General features: G+C 41.8%; 1 protein-coding gene across 3 annotated transcripts in view; it reads right to left on the bottom strand.

Annotated features, from left to right (window-relative positions):
- SPHKAP (SPHK1 interactor, AKAP domain containing) overlaps positions 1–24,142 on the bottom strand; it is a 73,094-nt gene that overhangs the window by 34,214 nt on the left and 14,738 nt on the right. For all 3 annotated transcript variants that reach the window (XM_083442554.1, XM_083442556.1, XM_083442555.1), the window contains exons 2-3: positions 16,547–16,649; positions 8,368–8,478 (exon numbers count right to left, since the gene is read on the bottom strand). In XM_083442554.1, the coding sequence (XP_083298680.1) occupies positions 8,368–8,478; positions 16,547–16,649 (214 nt within the window). The remainder of the gene's footprint in view (positions 1–8,367; positions 8,479–16,546; positions 16,650–24,142) is intronic.

Here is a 24,142-nt window from a genome sequence, read left to right as displayed (position 1 = left end):
AATTCAACCTGGCAAATCAGCTTTGGGACTTCTACCATGGTGTGGTTATACTTTAAACTACAGTTTCCTGTTGTATCTGAACAGAGAAACTGTGAATTAATCTCAGTTTAATAACCACAATATGGCTTGAACATTTGTATACCACGGACCCCTCTTATAGTTAAACTTAAAAATATATGTACATCAAATGTCTACAGAAGTATACAAGTATGCAGAAGTGGGCACTGCATGTGGCCATCTTTTCTTGCTTTAGTAGCTTCAAGTTACTGCTTCCCTTCCCTAACCCTAACATCTGGGACACACCAGATGTTTTAAGATACAATTCCCATCACCCGTGACCATTTGGGCGAGCTGAATTTTTTAACTTCCGAATTCCAAAAATGCTAAAAAGTTTTAACATGACTTGGGAATTCAAAAGGTCAGCATGTCTGGCTGTTAGCCAGAAGGTTGCAGGTTCGAGCCCACCCAAGGGTAGCTTTGAGCAGAATTGGCTACACTGCATGGGGTTGGACTCTTGGAGTCTCTTCCAAATCTACAGTTCTATGGTTCTATGATCATATGAATATGCCATGAGGCACAATCTTATGCAAAACTGCTCCCATGCACTGACAGGACTTTTGCCATTTTCTCACCACTGCTCACTTATACAGAACCCACATTATCACTGAAACTGTGTCTTTATTCCCATGGCTATATGATATTGTTCACGGGTGACTGAACCCTGAGTTGTAGATAATTGATAGGTAAAAACAGATGCCCGTGCCCCATGAGCTTTGTGTATTCCAGGATAAGAATATAGCTCTTAAGAGAGACTACATAATGCCAAGTAATGCAAGGATGACTTATTTAAGCAAAACATGTCAACAAAGAAATGTACAGAGGCACAATATTTACAGAAAATGAAACCCATCTCACTGGAACATAGTCAGACTAATTATTTGGAAGAAATTGATGGAGTGCATCTCATGGTAATTTTCATAGATGCCAAAACCTCGTTGGCAGGGGGAAAACCACACACATAACAGCTACAGAGAGTGGAAATGAAAACATTTGGATTAAATGGCCTTTCATTCATCTCATAAAATCATGCTCACGGTGATGGAACTGAAAATATAATGAGGAAACGAGAGACGTTTTGAAGTTTCTCTTGGAAGCACTTCCAGAACCTTGACTTCAGTTATAGGGTTTCAAGACAATACTGTATATTGTGACAGGAAAAGAGCCACTCAAGTGGGATATTTATTATCTTTTGGCACCTTGTTTTGATGTGACCTGTTTTAATTTATTGCAAGTTTCTCCGGTTGTGCAATCATGTACTTTTACAAGCACAGCTCTGATATGCACGAAGGAGGCTCTGATGCCCCCATGGAATCTTGCACCATGGAACAGCATCTCTGGATCACTTCCCAATATGGAAGTGGAGAGAACACTTGCGTATATAGAGCTTGGAGGTCTAGAGTACTGAGGTCCTCTGAGTGTCCTGCCATAAAAGGAAGCATCTGGAATTCAACAGGAGCATGCTGATATTTTTACCCTGTGAACATCAGAAGCACAATTGAAACGACTTCATAAGAAGCACTAAGGCAGCGTGCCTTGGAAAAACAGATAGCAGTTGGAGTTACACCACCTTTTTTGCCGACGTATCTTAGACCGGGTTGGCAGGTCACATGACTGAGATGAACAGATAGGATCCAGGCCAAGTCTCCTGTCTCTTGTTCTGCCCCCACCATGCCACTGGAATGCCCCATTTTCAGGCTTAAGATCCACCAGGCTCAGCTGAAGCAGCTAAGCCAAGATGGGGGAGATATGCTAGCATATTTCCGGCCCAGCTGAGGGTGAGGGACAGCAAAGCTCAGCCAGAGACCCACTGGATCCTAACCTCACTCATCCCAGTGAATCTCGCAATAGGATTGCTCCCTTATTATTCAGTCTGGAGTCTGCAGCTTGGAACTGAGGCTATAAGCTGGTCACATGGCTACAATATTTAGCCTAAGTTTCGTACAGTACTTCTTTGCTAGTTATTTAATTATATTTATATTCCACTCAATAGGCAGAATCCCCAAGACGTTTAAACACTAAATCATCATCATCACCACCACAAATAAACTACATGTATCATAGCAACATGCATCTAGGATTCATAATATGCACCTAGATTCATAAATATAGCAGAACGTTGCAACCAAGCCCAGTTAAGACTTCAGGGGGCATTTAAAATGAACCAGTTTCTGACTCATGAACATTCTGTGGCATGTGGAATGGTGCCACTCCTGAGAAGGCCCACTTTTTGAATGTCATAAGACATTTCCTTATCCTTCTACCTCTAGCTCTGCATAACATCTTGCCTAATGCAGAATTCTGCAGAACTCGAAAGCACGCCACTGTTTTGATGTTTTGGTTGTTCCTAATAAAGGTATTGCCCTGTTGTGGATTTTGGAGTTATTTCTTAATGAAATTCACAAGACAACAACGTAATACAAACAAGAATAACCGAGGGATCACCCCTCCTTCCCTGAATTGTTCTATTTACTTCTTAACCTGCTCATTAAATTGCAGCAACCATAGGAATATAAACATTCCTGCTGAGAGCAAAACAGCTTGCTCCTACACTCTTACGAGTAACTTGATGGTATTCTGTTTTCTCTGTTAATAAACGGTTTTTAAGTAAGAACAATAGAGTTTACTTATTAAATTGTAAAAATCATTTCCTGCAACACTGTAGATGTTATGTCTAGAACAGGCTTCTCCTCTTCTGCTAGCTAACTAGATGACTTTGCCAGTTTCAGCCGCCTCACCTTATGCTCAACAAATCTGAAAGTGACAATATGTATGAGAGGTGAGTGCTGCATGAAATGAACCACCTACATGCATTGTTCAGATAGCTCAGCTGATTAGAGCTTGAGTGCTGATGCTAAGGTTGCAGGTTCGATCCTCACAAGGCACAGCTACATATTTCTGCATTGCAGGGGCTGACTCTATGATTCAAGCAAGTTGGAGAGAACATTATTCATCTCAAATAGCAGGCAATGTAGGGTTGCCATACATCTGGACTTTTCCAGACATATCCGGAATATTGCAGTCGGCAGCAGTGTCTGGGTGGAAATCGGAGAAACATCTCCAGGAAAATTTGGATGTATAGCAGCCCATGTTGGCAGTGCAGTTTTTGCCATTTCCCCATAAAAATAGTTCAAAAACGGCATATTTTTTTTTGGTGAATTTGCCCAAAAAAGCTCAACAACTTTTCTGCCCGGATTTTTTTCACTGTTTGAAATATGACAACCCTAGGTAATGCCAACTGGTTTGTAAGCTATTCTCCTCTCTTTCATTTTTGTTACCATATCCTACGAAGTACATGGAAACTGTCACGCCCTCGTTCCTGCCACCCGTCTCTTGGCATTCTAAAAGCACATGGTCCTTGCTATCGCACTCTTTTCCCCATTCCTCTGCTTAGGGTGATAGCTTAGGGTGATAAAACATGGCAGCTGCAGGGAACAGCTCTCCTTTTGACAGAAGAAGTCTGACAAAGCACTTAACCATTTCCTCCTCACCCAATTAATGTTTGCCCTTTGGGGAGAAAAAAATGTCATGATGCAGATTTCCATGGTATAACTTTAGCCAAAACACCTGAAGGACACTGGATTGGGCAAAGGCTATTATTATTATTATTATTATTATTATTATTATTATTATTATTATTATTATTTATTGCATGTATAGCTCACCCTTCCTCTTGAAGGAGCCCAGGGCAGCAAACACATCCACAATTCAAAAAAGGAAAGTGCTCTAAATAGTTAAAAGCTTTCTGAATGTTTACTCTCTTTGGCCTAGGAAGGTTTTGAAGTTGCTGCCTTAATACAACACACACCAGATTTGGTCAGATTTCCCACTCTACTCCCTGCCTAAATATTTGAAGAAGCACCACTATGTGTCTTGCCACATTTTGGAAAGTGCTCAGAAAAGAATGTAATTGACACTTAGTGCCAATTATATTTCAAGAGCCTGCAAGAAAAATAATATCCTAGTGGCTTAATAGGCACATTAAAAACTGTCCTTAGTTTAACTACTTGGCTGCATTGCCAAGAGTCCCTTTCTTCAGATTTCATTGCTTCAGAAACAGCTGTAAATGTTTTCTTCTCATTAAGGATTACTCCTTTTTGGTTTCGGTCTAAATTGATTGTCACTTGTGATTTAAACTTAAAGAAAATATGCCAATAAATATTTATGTCATGCAAGCCATCTGCTACCCTTTTGTACAATATGCTAATGATTAGCAAGGCACCATTTCTCTCTACCTGACGTCATCTGGGTCACAGTAAACCCTGGCCTCATGATAGCAAGCAATCGTGCCAATGCATAAGCAACATCAAGCTGAAGACTCATTGGGGATTCCGTTTCTAAGGGCTGTGATAGATCACAGGTGCAAAGTAAAGGCAGTATCTTCAAATACCCATCATGCTCCGCATCAACCACCTGGCCCTATGGAGCATCATTTACAGCCTTGCCAGTCCCGGGCTATATGCCCAGTTCTTCTAACAGCACTTTTGCAAGTTTCCTATTTATTTATTACTAAGTGGATTTGTCAAAAGTGGTCTCCAAATACACCCGTAACAGGCAAGAGCAAATGAGCAAGAGAACAAACCCAGTAGAATAGCAATTATTGGATCAGCTGGGATATTTCCCCGGTGTACCCCACAATCCCGAACACAGTCGGGCGACAATAAATTAAAACAGATAAAACATAAGCTTTCAGTTCATGAGTTGTCACTTAAGCATGGTAGGGACTTGTGCTGCAACAGCCCAAGAGATATCTTTTGTCTGGTAAGCAGGGCAGGTCTATGCAGTGCCGATCTATTTGCTCTCCATAAGCCTTATGAGACGACCATTTGTTTTTAAACAGAAGCCATGGCCTGAAGTGAGGAAGGGGAAACGCCGCAGTAACTTTGGCTCTGACCAGACTCAGCAGCAGTTAAGGTGCCTGAGAGGAGAACGAGGTGTCAAACTTTGCATTATGCTTAAGGCAGCTAAACCTCCAACTTACTTTATTTATAGGCACAAGGGAAAACCTGATAGTTAATAGTACTGTTCCCATCTATGATACCAGCTAAAAACTGTCCTTTCCCCAGCATTCAAAACTCCCATTGTTCTAGCTGTGTTTTGCGACAGGGAATTTCATTAATACGGGCAGTTTCTGAGCTCTGGGTACAGTACTGCGCCTAAGATTTCAGATTAAAACTGCCACTAATGGAAGGAAAGGAGGACCTTTTTCTGCCTCTCCACTTCCAGCCACTCTCTGTAGATTGGAGATAGGATCCTCATAAGAATATTAGGGGGGCGGCAGGAGAAGTATTGCTTTTTTTGCAGTCTTCAGATGAGAACCAGACCATGTGAAAAATGAACATAAGATTTTAGCTGCAGTTCATTCATTTTCAGCTTTGTATTCTTGTTGTAAAAAAGTGCGCCTAGACATTCTGTTGTTGTGCCCATAACCTAGGTTTATGGTGCCATTTAGCTCCTAGCTTTCATATTTCAGTTTCTAACATTGCCATTCTCCTAAACAGCTATGAAGGCTAGTAAAATAACCTCCACTGGGGCCAGTTGGAACCTTTTTACTAACTCACATAGTCTGGGGACAGGAGTTTTATGGAATGTGTGTGGGGGTCACAGCTGGGGAAGGAAGAGCCAAATTTCTGCATTTTATGGTCCCAATAACAACTGAGGCTGTATTTAAACAACACAGATTTAAATCTGTGCAGAAATGAAGAACTTCTCCCCCCCCCCCCCCGCCTGATATATGTTAAGCATAATGTGCAATTTGGTCCTAAACAGCTTTTTCCTTTTCACACTGAGTGACGGGGCGGGGGGGGGGGGAGGGAGGGAAGCAGGGTATGAAAGCACTACTTGATTATGTATTAGAGTTTGCAATATTTACATTTTAATGCAAACTTCCACAACAAAGATCAGGGATAAATATTTTCCTCCTCCCTCATAACAACTCTGTTCAGCAGGCTAGCGAGTAAGTGTGAGAGAGAGGGGAGCAAGGGAATTCACTGGCTGAGCAGCCATTTGAAGTGGAGTCTCCCCCTTCTGAGGACGCGGGTGGCGCTGTGGGTTAAACCACAGAGCCTGTGACTTGCCGATCAGAAGGTCGGCGGTTCGAATCCCCGCGACGGGGTGAGCTCCCGTTGCTCGGTCCCTGATCCTACCAACCTAGCAGTTCAAAAGCACGTCAAAGTGCAAGTAGATAAATAGGTACCACTCTGGTGCGAAGGTAAACGGCGTTTCCGTGCGCTGCTCTGGTTCACCAGAAGTGGCTGGCCACATGACCCGGAAGCTGTACGCCGCCTCCCTCGGCCAATAAAGCGAGATGAGCACCGCAACCCCAGAGTCGGTCACGACTGGACCTAATGGTCAGGGGTCCCTTTACTCCCCTTTACTCCCCCTTCCTAACCTGATATTGTTAATCACCACACCAAGTATATATATATTGGCTTGCATGACAGAAACAGGCACCGCAGGTAAACAACACCCTGATCATCTGTTGGGACGGGAGATTATGCATGGGGCCAGGCTGAGCCGTAGCCATGGGCTCTCCTTTACAGACACCCAGGGGAGAATCTTTTGCTGACATGAAGTCACTCCAGCTTTGGGAGGATAGCACCACTGCCACAACACCATGGAATGAGACACACAGAACCTTTGCTAGCGGAAACAACCCAGAATTATACGGAAGCTGTGGCTTGGCCACTTAAGCAGGTAAGAACTGTCTCTAGGCGACGAGTCAGGGAAGCTTTGCACAATTTGGGTATTTTCTCCCTGTTACAGGCAGCAAATGATTAACACAGGCATGTGTGAAGCAGATGGGCTAGTAAACAATTTTGTGATCTAATAATAATAAGGGACATGTGCGACGTTGGAACAGAGAGGACCTTGTATCTTGGCTGTATTCCTTCACATTTACTAATGAGAAGGCCACGTGTTTAAAAGGCCTTGTGTTCACTGATGTACCATATTTGGGAAAGGGCTGTGGCTTATTACTGCCATGGTTTTAACCTCCAGCTAACTTATTCTTCTTCCTTGGCAGAATATAATTAAGGTGTTTTAAAGGCAGAGCTAGGGATTAAACTAAAAATACCTCTCTAGTAATAACAGCTTAGGTTTGGGGAGGAAACAAAGACCCAAAGATGCAAAGCTTTTTTAAAAAATAAAATAAAAAATAAAGGGTAGCTTGACTCATACTCACTGTTGCAAGATAAAGTAACCACACACACCACTAATTCTCAGTTGGCATGCCAAGTACTAGGAACAATGCTTGAAAGCAATGTAAGAACACAAACAGACCTGTGGGATGCACAGCTTGCTTCCACTCCCCATTATAACCAAATTGTTCTTGTTGATTAAAAAGTGGGCAGCAAAATGCATGCCTTATTAAGTTATTCCTATAGTAACCATAGTTGCTACTGATGGTGGTTCAGAGATAGCATGAACACAGCATTAAAGACAGGGGTGGGAAATGTGTAGCAGTCCGGATATTGCTGGACTACAACTCCCATAATCCCTGCTCATTGGCCATGCTGGCTGGGGTTTAAGGGAGTTGGACTACAGGTTCCCCATCCCTGCACAAGGAAAGCATCTTTAAATAAATACTGTAATCTGGGAAGAGTAAATTCTGTTCTACATACAGTTCTCTTTACCAATATTAATGTTGCAAAGGTATACCTATGGTTGCTTAACTAGCTCTCTAGCCAAATAACCATTCTTCACGTTACAATTTCTCTATATTTGGTTATAAACATGCATCGCTCTACAGCAGGCATCCCCAGACTCGGCCCCCTAGATGTTTTGGGACTACCACTCCCACCATCCCTAGCTAACAGAACCAGTGGTCAGGGATGATGGGAACTGTAGTCCCAAAACATCTGGAGGGCCGAGTTTGGGGATGCCTGCTCTACAGAGCAACCTCCATTAGAGGAGAAAGGCAATACGAAAAGCAGCCCTAAAAGTAATATTTTAAAAGTTGAATGCGGCCAAGATACTATATAAGTTTCATCTTAACAAAAGCCACATTACTGACACCTTTTCCCTTCTACTCTGGGTAGTCTTCTCTTTTGAGATCAATCTCACCTGCCACTCCCTCTCCTGCCCTGTAATCCTTGAATCTCATGTAAGCCAGCACTGATAGCAGAAATCAGAAACATGCAGTTGAGTTGTGAAATTTCATTTTTGATTGCCTAAATAGTTGACTGTGTTTTTGCTAATATGCAGTGGTTTTCAAACCACAAGCTAATACATTTTCAGATTTACGATTTATTCACTGTTCTGACTGCACATTTCTTCTGCTGCTAGGGTTCGGATCGCTCAAGGACTTACAGAGGCATAGTTCTTCTCCAACTTGTCCTCCACAATGCCAATCCGGCATGGTGTCCTCTGATTCTGGAACCAGTAGTCTGTTGATTCTAGCAGGCTGTTACTGCAGAGAACCTGTGGAAACACAAGATTTCATAGTCCTCCTTCCATCAAAGTCATGAAGCCTGGATGCCTGCATCAATGGAAGTTTTCAAATCAATTTTGCGTTTGAGTCATCAAGCAATTTAAAGAGGTAAGTACCCCCCAAAAGGGATGGGGTGAGGCAGGGCAAGGAGAGAAAATCCAATTCTCTTGCAGCTCGGTGACATGACGTGGCAACCCAGCAGAACCTACACCAGCAAAACTGGTGGTGTAAAGTCAAACTTTGTTTTAAAGGCTTATTTTCCAAAATTTCACATTGGAAGCTCAAACCATCATGTAGGTTCTTAACTATGACTAGCACAATTCACGTATCTGAACGCTGCCGTTGGGCTCATCTGGATGCAACAATATTTTGGCTTAATAAAACGTGGTTTATTCAGCTCGGAACAATCATTGTGCCTGCATGCTCCTTTCTTGCTCCTTCCCTCCAATTCCTGTACATTGACATTGACACCTCATTGTGATTACTTTAAACTAGCACCTGACACGGGAAACTGTGGTTTAATCAAACTATATTAGGGCATTAGCATGGTTTCAGATTGTAGCGTACAATCCAAGATTAAAACTCTTATCTACATCATTTGTGATGTAATAAAAAATGAAAGTAATTATGATACGAGACCTAAAGCCATGGAAGGAGTGAGGGATGGGGAAGAAGGGCGAATGTGCAAGCATAATGTTAAATTCCTAGCTTACTAAACCATGGTTTCATTTGCTTTCAGCTCTATCTTTCTCATGTTTCAGCCTTGCTTGTCCATCATTTGCTAGTGTTCAAAACAAAAACTCATTGTGTCCTCAAGGACTTCTTGGCCAGGCTTTTCTTAGCACAAACGTGGAGCTGCCCAAGCTCACTTTCAAACCCAAACTAAGCAAAGAGAGCTCAGTCCCTGTTTCTTTAAAGCAAAACTTTTTTAAAATAATGCATTAACACCTTTAAATAATTTTTTTCCAGATCATTATATGTTTCTATGCAAGGGATTTTCTCATTTTGCATTAAAATGGGTTTCCCTCCTTTTAAAGCCACGCTTCATTGAAATGCCTCTTTTTTAAAAAAACGGTGACATTAGCTCAAAATTGCAGGCAGTGACACCACACATATATTTGGTGCTAAGCATATTGTAATAAAGTATACTTATTATTCTAGGCTCTGATTCTGTAATGTGAATGGGATGCCATTTGCCACCTTTGAAAATAAGCATAATAAATAACACCATATTAAAGTGATTGGAAATGTACATAAAAATTCATATGCATGAACTGTGATGGGAAATGAACTGCACATTATGTGCTAGTAAGATATAAACAATGTGATGCAAGTTCATTCTCTTTAGGGATTTCACTAGTTGAAGGCAATTATACGTTTGAACACTGGAATCCTAAATATGTCTACGCAAAAGCAAATCCTTTTGAATTCAATGGGACTTGCTCCCAGGTAAGTACAGGTAGCATAGCAGCTTCACGGCACATCTTACACATGCGTTTTCAAGAAGTACGTCCCACTGAATAAATTGAACTAATAAGCATGTAATCATTCTGTTTGGCACAAATTATTGGGATGACTTGTGCTTAATACAAATAATACAAGCAAATGGTTCCTGTAAAAAAATATATTGCTGCAGTGTTTTGGTTACACAAGAATCCACAACTTGGAGAACGACTTTGGTGTTTGCATAAAGGGATGTAACTGTCTCTCTCATGCATTTCACTTTGAGTTTGGAATACAGCGAGGGGCAGGGATTGATTTGAAAGCCTTCCTGAACTATCAATTGGCATGGGAAAATCTGAAATGTATGAAGTAATAGTTTGGGGAGAAATCCATGTGCATAGATATAATTAAGAGATTATTATTGTTAGCACCCGTCTGTCTCGAAAGACAATGGGGTGGGCCTCCAGGGGCGAAGTCAAACTGCTGGAGAATCACAGCGCCTGCTGTGGCTGTGGCTGCAGAACCTGGTATCTAGTAAGTTCCTCCTGCATTGTTTTTGCTGCATTAGCAGCATGGTAATTAAGAGATGGGTGCAAAATAATTATGAAACTTCCACCTGGCAGTTTTGTCAGACACCACATCCGTATATTGGGATCTTAGCAAGATTAGCTCTCATAATCAGTTTCTCACTAGAAATGACATTCCCCCACCCATATATACTCCACATAGGAGTATATATGGTCCTATGGTGTAAAGCAGGAGTGGGAAATTTGTGGTCCTCCAGATATTGTTGGACCCATCAGCGCCAGCCAACATGGCCAACAACTGGGAATGATGGGAGCTGTAGCTCGACAACAATGTCTGGAAGGCTACAGGTTCTCTAATCTTGATTTAACTAACGGAGTAACAGCCACAGCAGGGACACTTACTGAAAAACACTTCATAATGCTATTCATTATCTGCCCCCCCCCCCCAAGTGTCTGTACTGAGCAATGTTTTCAGCTTAATTTCAGGGAAGCGGCAATTTGCATGGACCTACATGTGTTAATTCATGTAAATGAATGCCTGTTTAAAATAGGCAATCAACATGGAGTAAGTGCCGGAAGATAAACGGTCAGCTATTCATCCAATCATGGTAATGGAAATAAGATGAGGCTATTTGTTACCTGTTTGCGTAGGAGAGCTGAGTTGTTTGACTTCATTATAATAAAGCAGTTTATGATGCAAGAATGATGGGATTTGCTCCTTGAATCTGCTCTTGGCAACTTTTTTTATTTGCAAAATATGCTAATATGCATACACGGTCTTTACCTGGTACACTGGAATCCTAATGAAAAATAGATGTATTTCCCCACAGTTTGCACAATGGCGTTTACATAAAATTATAAGGATTTTCATGATAGCCAACTAAGCTTTCTCAGAGTAGATCCACTAAAATTAATGAATGTGGCTTTAATTTCAGTACGTCTGCTGTGATTAAAGCATAGCAGAATACCTCCCTTTAAATATATATATATATATATATATATATATATATATATATATATATATTCATACTCGGTCACAACACATCAGATTTTGGGACAAAGTATGTGAAATATTCAATTTTTAAACATGCAATAGGAATGGGAAAGAATTGCTGCCCTGTTGCTTTGAGACTGTTCCTTGGTGCTACAGGGATGGGTGAATTCCTGATGGTGACAGCCATCAGCCTGATCCAGAAGCAAGTTAGAGGGGCTTGTTTAAGAATATTAATTCCAGGCAGCTTAAATCTAAGAGCTGCCTTACATTCGACATCAAGGTTGAGAGAGTATGTGAAAGTGATTGGCACAGCCAACCCCCATCATTTCATATCATGTCAAAAGCCACCCTAGGCACCCTAATGATAGATTATTTTTGCCGCCGGTAATACGCAGGTAACTCCCAAGTGGAACTGTTCCACGAGGATTCAAGGATATTTAATGAATGGCAATCAGATTGCACTGAGGTTATCTAAGGTGAAGCGGAGAAGGGAGGAACTAAGTTCCCTTCCCACCACGTCTCAGTCCTTCGTTGCCTTCAGGGTACCTACACCTGGCTAAGACTGAACAAAATGACCTGACTCTTTAGGGATGGAGGGGAATGTCAGGAGAATATGAGCTAGTGAAACATATGCATTTTTGGCAGCCCTCCTCCTGTTCCCAGAAAGCAAGAACAATCCTTGTGCATATATACTCAGAAATAAGTCCCATTCAGTTTAATGGGGCTCACTCTTAGGTAAGTACAACACAGGAAGCTGTCCTATACCAAGGCAGACTACTGGTCCATCTGGCTCAGGTTTGTTATCTACACCAATGGGCAGTGGCTTCCCAGGGCTTCAGACATGGGGCCTCTCCCAAGCCCTCCCATGAGAATTTGGGATCTTTGCAACACAAAGCAGTTATTCTTCCACTAAGCTAAAGCCCTCCCCCTAATTCAGACTCAGGGTTCTAATAGAAGGAAGTGGTAGCCTGAGTGGTGTCATTCACTGCTAGCATTGCTCTGTTATTGTCCTGATATTACTCTGAAAAATTGCCATGCCTTTATGGTCTAATAAAAGGTTTTCAAACAGAAGGGCATGTTAAACAATTGCTGCTACTGCTTCTCCAGCAGCAATCCCCCCATTTAAAGCTATCTAGAGTGTAAGGCTTACTATATCAAATTGACGATGGTATTGCCTAATCAAATAATTAATTTCCACTGTCGGCATTTTTGCACAAAATAGTATTGCATTCATCGTACCCTGCGGGTTTTTAACCACAAAAATTTGAGGCAATTGCTTGAGACAAGAAAGGATTTTTCAAGAAACATCAGTAGAACAATCCCATCTGAGTATGAGCATCCAAATAAAATATTTCATTATTTCTGAGGCAGAATATCTCAAACAAACCAGAAAAGTTTTAACAACTCAAAGGCCGAACCTTGACATAAACCTAACAGGAAAAGGCTTGATTCAGTCTTGGTTTGCTTAATATAATCCCTTAGCTCCTCTCTTCATATTAATAGATCAGTTGAATGAGATGCTTTTTTCAAAAGACCTGGGAAAAGGTGTGGTGGTGCTGGGGGGAGTTTTTCCTGCTGAAATACTATTTGTATTTCAAATCCCAGGTACTGTGGTTGAAGCAATGAAATGGGATGCTTAGGAGACTCTGGAATCTGCTTCCTTGAGCCGGCAATGGCATTTCAGAAATGTTTGAGAAAGGTGACATCCTGATTAAGAGGAAGGATTTGGACTACATGATCCTTGTGGACACCTCTAACCCTATGATTCCATGATCAAAATATCATCTCCAGCCTCTCAAAAACTGTATGAGGTAGGCCATTATCTTCCCATTCCACAAACAGAAAACTGAGAATCCATAATGTTATTTTTCCAAGATCGTTAAGAGAATTTATGGCTGAGAAGTCTAAGTGACAATGTCTCCACTGCCCCCCAAAACAAACAAAAACCCTTTGCCACTTCTGTCTAGACTAAACTGTCACCATTATCCAGTGTGTTGTCAACTGTCAATCAGTGAACACAAACAGTATCTAATAATACATGCAATGAAAACTTAATAGTTTTGCCCGGGAGGGAAAGCAGCCCATAAATTCAGTATAACCTCATCTTTCTCTAAGTGACTAATATTACAGATGAATCCTAAACATGTCTATTGGAAGTAAGTCTCACTGAATTCAATGGGCTTACTCCCAGGTAAATCAGTATAGAATCGCAGCTTTAATATGTAATGGAGCTCTAAAGGGGCTCTGCTCCACATAGGAGATAGCAGCATGTTTTTGCCTGGATGTCTTAATTGCTATAGTTAATTAAAGCTCATCAAAAAGAGATGAGCATAAAACAGGCAAAACAAGAGATGAGAGTTTGTGGCTTGTTCTCAGCATTTTTTGAAATGGGGACAGTGAACTGATCTTTGGCACCTTGAATGCTGCCTAAAAGGCACCGTTCATGTCAGGAATAACTAATCGAATGCTAAAAAAAGTGAATTGGATGGGATGTGTAATTTATTCTCTGCCAGCGCCAGTCCATTGCAAATGATAAATCTACTTTTTTAAAAAAAGAATGAAAGAAATCCATTAAATTAATAAAATGTGTGGAGAGAAGCTGATGGACTGTAATAGCTTATGATGAGGACTCAGAGACGTTTCCCATGTTAACACATCTTATAATAACCCTTTCAATTTACATCAATTCCTGCTATTGTCAAAATGCAGGTGAATCATATTTATGTGGATTGGAATATTTATTTTTGGTTACACAGAATATTAAATGAGCTGTCAAGAGGCTGCAGTAAAAACAGAGAGGGTCTCCCACACTGAAACAGGGGTCAAAGTTGGCCACATTTTGCTGTTTCCATGCTTTGCCTGTAAAATACAGAAAAGGAGCTTGGGAATCTCCCTCATAAGGAAATGTATGTGCTCCCAGCGTGGGGATAGAATGTTCCTCTCCCAGAGCATCAAATCATAGAATTGTAGATTCAGAAGGGATCCCAAGACTCATCTAGTTCAATCCCCTGCAATGCTGTCCATGTCTCACTTTGGAATGTTAGGTAAAGGTAAAGGTACCCCTGACCGTTAGGTCCAGTTGTGGACAACTCTGGGGTTGCGGTGCTCATCTTGCTCTATAGGCCGAGGGAGCCGGTGTTTGTCCTCAGACAGCTTCCAGGTCATGTGGCCAGCATGACAAAGCCGCTTCTGGTGAACCAGAGCAGCACACGGAAACGCTGTTTACCTTCCCTCCAGAGTGGTACCTATTTATCTACTTGCACTTGACGTGCCTTCGAACTGCTAGGTGGGCAGGAACTGGGACCGAATAACAGGAGCTCACCCTGTCACGGGGATTCGAACTGCTGACCTTCCAGTCGGCAAGCCCTAGGCTCTGTGGTTTAGACCACAGTGCCACTAGACTCGAAGCTCGTTAAAATGTTCAAAAGCTCGAAAAAAATTCAATTGAGATTGAAGAGCTTTAAGATGCCAACATCTTTAGCACTGAAATTTAGGAAACCTGCATGAATGCAACTAACTACAGGTACGGTCTAGTATGGGGGACTTGGAGATCTATAGCTTGCCCTATAGAAAAGTTTTCACATGGCTTCCAACACTGGCCCAAGGATCAGTCACCACAAACTGAAATAGGAATAGCATTCTGTAAGTAGGGCGAAATCACGGAATAGACCATTCGCTGATCAGCCAGCCAGCTCACCTCAGCAGGCAGGAGAACTTAAGAAGGGCTTCATAATGTCAGAATGAAACTAAAGCCCTCAGAGATGTGCATGGGTCAGCAGAAATCCTGTTCAATTATCTGACAAATTGTAGATAGCTAACAAAACAGTGCAGACCAATATCAAGCTTTTTTAAAAAAATGGAATTCTCAGTCTCAAGCAAAGCTAGCTGCAGATATGACTCATAACCTGAATCCACTGTGAGGATTCACTTAGGCACCATTATAGCTCTCAGTTGAGCTGTCTTAAAAGAAGCTGCCAAATGAGAGAAAGATTCTGCCCTCCACTGATCTTGTCTGGACGCGAGCAATGTGAGTCCAGGGCATGACATGAAGGCATAGGAAGCCACCACTACCTTGAAGCTAGGAAGGCGCGAGTCTGGTCAGTGCCCGGACTGAAGACTTACCTGAGTACCGCATCTACACTGTCTTAGGTTTCACAATGGATGGAAGGAAGGTGAAATATAAATGCAAGAAAACAAAAAAATTAATAAAATGCTTCCTCCATTGCCTGACTCAAATAAAGCAAATATGCGGTATGCATGCTCCTTCGCATGTAATGGGAAGTGATGGTGCAAGGAACCCAACATTTCCCCCTATATGCTCTAGAGCTCACCCATAGTTTGCCACGTGTCTATTTGGCCTTGTTTCCTTTTCCTTTTATTTTCTGAACTCGAAATGTGGAGTCCAAGTTGAGATATTAGCTCAATTGCCTGCCTTAATCTTAAATCTTAATTACATTTGGAGCTTTTCCCACTTAGCAAGTTTTTTTCTCAGAAGGATATCTGCAGGAAATCAATTTCCATCTTATTTACTTCAGCTAACTGAAAATAGAAGATTAACGACTGTGAATATTATCACTGGTAAGTACACTTAATGCTTGACCCATTCCAATCAAACTGATGATACGTATGATTAAGCTCAGAGGTTCCAGACATATATGGAGTGGGCAATTCATCCCCTCGACTCAAGTCTACCCTTTCTGTCCACGCCCAGTCACAGAAACTCCAGTGGTGGAGCATCTGTGTTCACTTTCCTAGAACCATTTGTCCTTGAGAGTTTCACTGGCACAAGCCACAGTTTGTCTCTACAGCGAAAGGAGCACAGCAAGATCAGGCTGTCCATAAACACAAGACACCAAACATTTTTGGAATATCCAGCCAATGCAAGACTTGCAATCTTTTTTGCCCATATCCAGATGTTCATGCTGATTTTTCCATTTCACATTTTTTATTTACCATACAGCTTGGGCTTCAAGCACTATTGAGACAACAGCTCAGCAGTACAGTCAACCTGCTGGTTAAGAATAACGTGAGCTTATTTTAATAATGCAAAGTTTATTTTAATAATGCAATCTGATTAAAAATAATGCAAGTTACCTTCTTACATGCTGTGACCGAGCTTCCAAGACTGCTTCCTGAACTATCTGTGCCACTGCTCTGGTGCTCTGAAACTTCATACATCAGTGGAGATTCAAAGTTGCTGAAGAGAGAAAATCATTCAGTGACTCATTGGCATAAATAAATCAAATATGGCTTCATTTTTAAGTCCTACCCAACAAAGATCACTTCAATCCCTGCTGTTTTCTAGGTTAGCAGCACAAGTCTATTGACCGGTTCATTTTGCTGCTTTTGGAAGTATGCTCTAAAATAACTCCCTGGTGCCTTTTAAAAACTGAGAATAAAGACCTTAGCTGGACATAATGTCATCTGTCTGCCTTCAACAATACAATTAAGTGTTCTTTTCCTCCTCAAGCACAGTTCTAGGGACGCAACTGATATGTAATGGCAGCATTCATTCAGCTTGACAAATTCCAAGATAAAAACAAACAAACTTCACGCTGTGCTTCAGCCTTTGCCAACCTGGTATATATTTTGGATTAATGTTACAATCAAGCTCCAGCTTAGCTAGCTCTACTGGCTCATAGTCCCAAAACATCAGAGGGCACCAGGTTAGCAAAAGCTGCTATGCCTCATCCCAGTCCCCTGATTCACAACCAGGAAAAAAAGACAAATTACTGTACAGCTATTCAGAGACAAAACAACAACAAAAAGTGCAATGGACTAGAGAGCCCAAGCAGGCTTTCCTCATCATCATTAATGTGGTGTGGTGGTACAGTACACAGTGTTGCAAGCGTGAAATCCAGAATTTGCAGACATAGAGGACAGTCCGGAGCTATCATCCTCAGGCGCAGCTTGTCATGCAGAGCCAACGCCAGTCATAAAATGTTGCTACTGATGGATTAGCAACTCATGATGGCAGCCCATGGAACAAAGCTATAAATCATTGCCAACATCAAACCCACTCCACTGATTTGGCGCCGTGGGTGGCACTTTCACCATACACTCACGGTTGCTACATAATGGTCACACGACGTCCATGATGAACCTGCAGAGGTGGCTCTTGTCAGAGGGCTCTGCCCACATTCTTTGTTTTTTCATTGCTTGGGGATGCTCTGCCTCCTAGCTTTTGGAGTATTAGGAGAGCTAGTTTACATGGGGTGTGGGGGAGAAGGGAACTAAGGAGCAGATTTTTTTTTTCTACAGCTCCCATAGCACTAGAACTTCAGACCAGTCAGCAAAGTTCTTTGGAATTGCTTCCTCACACTGTACATAGTTAAATTATGGAATCCACTACCCCAACTTCAATAGTTTTAAAAGGGCATTAGCCAGATTCATGGAGGGTAAGGTTATCAATGGCAATGATGGCTGTATATTACTTCCGGTATCAGATGCAGGATGCCTTTGTATACTGATACACTGGGGAGCAAATGGGGAGGAGTGCTTCTTTGTTCCTGCCATGCTTGTGAGCTTCCTCTAGGCATCCGATTGGCCATTGTGAGAACATAACGCTGGATCCAGCAGAGCTCACCTTTTATTCTTCTTTCTCAAACACTTGTTTCAAGCTATGTATTCTGGCTGCAGCCCTTTGATTATCTGTTCCACAGAACTCCCTTGCATATCATCTTACCTTTCCAGGTTGGGGTTGGACCAGCCATCAGGCAGAGTGAGTCTGCCACCTTAGACTGCTGATTTTGGTATCGCGAAGGGCTAGAAAACTGCTGGTGGTTTTATTTATCGTAACTGCATTTTTACTTGCCAGAAAGCAGGAGAGGCAGTTGTAGGATTTTCTGCTTCAGGTGCCAACAGAATCTGGTTGGCCTTGAGAGAAGATGGGCAGGGAAGGGCCACCATTTGCTACTCTGCCTCGGGCAGCAAAATGTCTTGCTTGCCAACGCTTTTCATCTTAGTCATTCATTTGTTTTCTCTGACTTATTTTATAATGATGCTGAGCTTTCCTTGGCTGGCTGAGCTATTCTCAGCTGCTCTGACTCATCTCTGGCACCATGTTTCAACAGAGTCTCCAAATCCTTACTTGCAATGGCCGGCAAAAGTCAAACTCACTACCGTGATAGTTGAATCATTTGTTGGAGGAAATCAGGAAGCGGGGGAAATGACAACTTCCCCCTCCCCAGCCAAACAAGGGCTATGTCCACACCACTCATTTAAAGCATCATTACACCACTTTAACAATCATTGCTTCTCCCAAATAATCCTGGGAACTGTATTTGCTAAGAGTACAGGGAATTGTAGTTTTGCAAGAGGTCTCCTTTCTCTCAGCATGCTTAACAAACTACAGCTCCCAGGATTCTTTGTGGGGTAGCCATGATTGTTAAAGGGGTGCTTTAAGCATATGGTGTGGATGTGACTTGGCGGCATAGCAGCAGATCCACCTGTTTAAATATGGAACTCAGCCACACATAGGAAAGAAAACGAGATTCAGTTTTAAAATAAAAATGGGGTGTGTGGACAAGTTCAGAATGGTTCCACCACCTGCAGCTCTCTTACCCACAGCTTCTCTGCCAAGTGCTTTTCTCCTCAGCTGAACTTAAGATTCTGGAAATGGCCTTAAAACACTTTAAAAGGGGCTAAAGTGGAAGGATAGTTCTGTACTCCTCACCTGCACACACCTTTTTCTTTAAAAACCGAACTATCACACCTTTTACGTGACTGGAACAGTTCCACAGGTAAACATACGGAACTGCCCCCGTAATGTCTAGTTTGGCCTTTAAGACTTGGTGGTAGTCACAACACTTTCTGTCTTTAGGCTGTGAGAAATGTTTCACATTTCTTACCACAGTCCAATATGCTGAATTTCAGTGTCACACTTTACCAACATTACAGCTACTTGCTCTTTTTACCTTGACACAAATGTCTGTTGTTCATACAGACACTTAAATATAAGCCGATACAGGTTTTTTAAAAAGTTATGAATTGCTTTTCTATGAGGAAAGATGATAAATACCATGAATTTGTTTGACCATAATCAAGGAACAAACACGCTCCAACAATACAAGTCACCAAATAAATGAATAAATGTTTATCTGTTCTTTAGTACTCAGAAATTTTCTACCATTATTTCAAACATATACATATTCGATTCAATACTATAAAATGGCCTGCGTAGGCCCAGTTCACATGTAACAGTAAACCATGGCTTAAAAAATATCATGGCTTGCTATGAATGATTTGCACCCACCCCTCTCCTCTCCATGTCAGACCAAGCGGGAGTGGGGGGGGGGGAGCCCAGGAGAATTAACTTAGCATTACTTGTGAACAAGTACTTATGGTTTGTTCCCTTCAGAGAAACCACAATCTGTTATTCCGGAATAAACCTTGGCTTCTGTCCATGGTCTGCTAGGAGAGAAACAAAAAAAATGAGTGCTGGTTCACACGTAACACTAAGCCACCGCTCTGTTTTATTTCCTCAAAGGGAACAGCTGGTGGAAACAAATGAGCAGTGCAAACCAGAATGCTGCTATTCCACATTAAGCCCTGGCTTACAGCTTACAGTTTAGTGGCTTTGGTAATAAAGCAGCACAGAACGGAACGGAACAGAACAGGATAAAAATTAAAAGGTGTTATGTGGGTTTTGGGTCTGACACAGCAACTCCTAAGTGGTTTGATACTGGTTTAAAGGGGCAACATTCCCTTGCAACAGGGCAGATCCCCCCTTTATTATACTTGTGCTAAGTATATGAACTGGACAGGAACCCTTTCGCAATGGGCAGTTAAGAGCCTACACTATTTGTACAGAATCCTATGGACACTCCTGACCCAAGAAAGCTACCAAGATTGGAATAAATGTCTTTCTATCTTTCTAAGATCGGGATCAAACTTTTTATTCTATAGTGGAATTGAGGGCTTGTGCCACTGCTGCTTAAGTCAATCCATAGGACTGATGCAGAGACACCCAAGGAGATGTATTGTTGCTGCTGCTGCTTGTAGTTTAATACTATACATATTCTACAAACCAGTGCTTTTCCCCCCTAAAAAATGTTTAGGGCTACTCTCATTTTCCTATTCATATTGAAATACTGCCCCTCAATGAGGCCAAACTTAGATTCACAAAATGTTTAGGGGTGTGCATACCCCTGTGTCCCCCCAGAAAAAAGCACTGCTACAAACTAACTGAAAAGAGGTACGTATGAAGAAACAAAACATGCATTATATTACATTTAAAGGTATGTTGCCAAACAGTCATCATGTATATGCACAGGGGTTGTAAACGAGGTTCTGTGGGCCCTCATATTTCCACAAAGGCCTTCCTCAGAGCCCATGGGCTACCCTTTCCCACCCCTTCTCTCATTGAAATAGCCAACAGATAGTTTCTTCGGTTTGTCTCCACAGGCCCAAAAAGGCTGGCTACCTCTGGCTCAAATAATTTCTACCACAGATTTAAATAACAAATGAACTCATTTAACAGCAAGTCAAGAAAAGAAAAAAAAAGGAGAAAAGTTTGCATTAATAGGAAGTGATAGAGCAATATGATAGCAGAAAACCTAAAATGTCAGTGTATTTTGTGAGTGACACTGAAAGAAGCAGGCCACATCTCAGTCTGAAGATCAGAGTGACATTTAAATCTCTTGTTTTCAGGGTCACTGGAGAATGAGATATATCTTGCACTGCTGAAGCTCATGGCTATATAACTTCTAAATCCAGATACGTCTTCCACTTGGCCAGAAGTACAGCAGATAATATGATAAGATATGGGCCAAATGAGTTGTTTGAGAAAAAAGTTAAGACCCTCTGAAGGTAAAGTAGGCTTGCTATCTTTGGTCTCTGAAGGAATTAGAAGTGCAGAATTTTGACTCTCCTCTTCATGCATCCTCATTTTTCTGCTTTGTGACTGGCAGGCTTTCTGTATGAACATCCAATGCTGGACTGGACTGCAACTGAACACGGCACCAACTTGGGTAAAAATAAATTAACAACTGCAATACTGACCATGAGCCAGTTCCCAAGGCCTGGCACCTTGATCTGGTAATGCAGTCTCATGTGTACACAAACATAGCTCTTCCATTAAGAACAAAGGAAGCAGCCTTATACTGAGTTAGACCGTTGGTCCAACAAACTCAGTATTATCTGCACACTGAATGACAGAGATTCTCCAAGGTTTCGGACAGGGTTTTTTCTCAGCCCTAGTTGGAGACACTGGGGACAGAATCTGGGACCTTCTGCATTCAAAGCAGATCCTGTACTACTGCCCTTCCCCTGAGCAGGAATGGCAAGAGTGTTGGGGCGCAAGCTGTTGTCAGTCAAATGTTCCTGCACCGTTCTGACAACACGAGAATGTATCCAGACTGCAATTTTTAAATGTAAGAAACAATTTTGCGGAAAAGCCATCTCTTAAAAAAGTTAGGATCCATTTTAACAACTGGAGAAAGTGAGAAAATAAGAGCCCGAGGGCCAAAACACTCCGAATGTTAAATTCGTGAATGCATTAAATGTGTTCTTTTCTTTAGCAATAGCAGCCATAGGGGAGCTGAACAGAAATGGGAGCATGACACATGGGGCGGGAGAGAGAGAGAGAGAGTTAATATGCCTAGGCTCAAGCCCTGCAATCTGCATACTGGGTGGGTGGGTAGGAATGTTCACCACAAGCCCTGAGGGAAACATTGTGGCTTCATTTTATTTATTGGCTTTGTTGTTGTTTAGTTGTTTAGTTGTGTCCGACTCTTCGTGACCCCATGGACCAGAGCACGCCAGGCACTCCTGTCTTCCACTGCCTCCTGAAGTTTGGTCAAACTCATGCTGGTAGCTTTGAGAACATTGTCCAATCATCTCGTCCTCTGTCATCCCCTTCTCCTTGTGCCCTCAATCTTTCCCAACATCAGGGTCTTTTCCAGGGAGTCTTCTCTTCTCATGAGGTAGCCAAAGTATTGGAGCCTCAGCTTCAGGGCCTGTCCTTCCAGTGAGCATTCAGGGCTGATTTCCTTAAGAATGGATAGGTTTGATCTTCTTGCAGTCCATGGGACTCTCAAGAGTCTCCTCCAGCACCATAATTCAAAAGCATCAATTCTTTGGCGGTCAGCCTTCTTTATAGTCCAGCTCTCACTTCCATACATCACTACTGGGAAAACCATCTACTTCTGCTCCATTGACTATGCAAAAGCCTTTGACTGTGTCAACCACAGCAAACTATGGCAAGTTCTTAAAGAAATGGGAGTGCCTGATCACCTCATCTGTCTCCTGAGAAATCTCTATGTGGGACAAGAAGCTACAGTTAGAACTGGATATGGAACAACTGATTGGTTCAAAATTGGGAAAGGAGTACGACAAGGCTGTATATTGTCTCCCTGCTTATTTATTGGCTACCCCCAAACAAAACATTTTTTATTTTTACACTGCTGGTGTACCAGTCAGCCACAAGTTAATGTAACCTCACAGGTAAGAGGAGGATATTCCCAGGTCAAGTTCCAATGCTTGTGATATCACTGGCTGGACATAGGAAGGTTATTCACAAGCTTGCTGTAAGACCAGTTGAGGCAACATGAATTATTATCACATGCCCTTATTATGATGTGCAAAGTCTCCATGGCTCCAAGTCTTCCCTTGCTGACAAAGAATCCACTTTCCTATTGCTTATCCTGATTAAGCAATCTGTATCCTTGCTCATTTAACACTGTTGGAAAAATGTGATGCTATCTAGGATCTCTAGCCATGGGGATAAGTAAGTATCCTGCTGCTCGTAGTGCTGTGACTAATTGTGTGAGCAATGGAAGCGTTCCTTTCTTTCGACAAACAACTCTCAATACGCACCCAATGTGACTTGTTCATGCAAGCTGAGAAACCATTTTTAAGACAAGCTCTTTACAACACCACTCTGTGGAGTCAATCTTCTCTTAATAAGGATTGACCTGAAGCTGTGTATGTGTAGTTTGTTGGCCCTTTGAGCAGTTTCTGGACAAAATGTTCTAAATCAGCTTTCGCCAACCTGGTACTCATCAGATGCATGGGACTACAAAACTGGCCGAGGCTGATGGGAGGGCACCAGGTTGGCTAAGGCTGCTCAAAATGGTTTCCTCATAGTTGACCATAATGGAAGCTCCTATTCTGCATTTCAATTTTAGGCACATCCTTCTTAGGACTGCTAACATTACCATAAATCTAGTTACAGGTAGGTAGCTGTATCTGAAGAAGTGTGCATGCACACGAAAGCTCAAACCAATAACAAACTTAATTGGTCTCTAAGGTGCTACTGGAAAGAATTTTTTAATTTGTTTCGATTACCATAAATGTCAACCCAGCTGGGAAGCTGTGGTTATTTTTGCGTATTTATTAATGACACTCCCTTTTTGACAAGTGTCAAAGATATTCTTCATTCCAAACGCTTATTAAATAGTAAATGTTGTCTTAAAAGCTGGTAACTTTAACCACAATGGTACAACATTCATGCAATTAGATTATTTTTGTGTGCACTGCTTCACACTTGCTGCCCTTAGCTATCTTTTATATTATCATTCATACTTCCAGTCCCCAATAATCTCTCATAAATGCATCACAAAATATGGAATTTCAAAGAAAGATATAATATGCAAAGAAAGATATAATATGTAAAGTATCTAATAGAGAAAGATAAGCTTCCTAGTCAATGGCATAATCCGAAACTGTATAGTCTCAAGGAGAATTTAA

The sequence above is a fragment of the Podarcis tiliguerta genome (assembly GCF_965153285.1).
Source record: "Podarcis tiliguerta genome assembly, chromosome: 5".
In the NCBI taxonomy this organism is placed as follows: domain Eukaryota; kingdom Metazoa; phylum Chordata; class Lepidosauria; order Squamata; family Lacertidae; genus Podarcis; species Podarcis tiliguerta.
The sequence above is the reverse complement of the archived record's forward strand: the minus strand, read 5'-3'. Positions and strand labels throughout refer to the sequence as shown.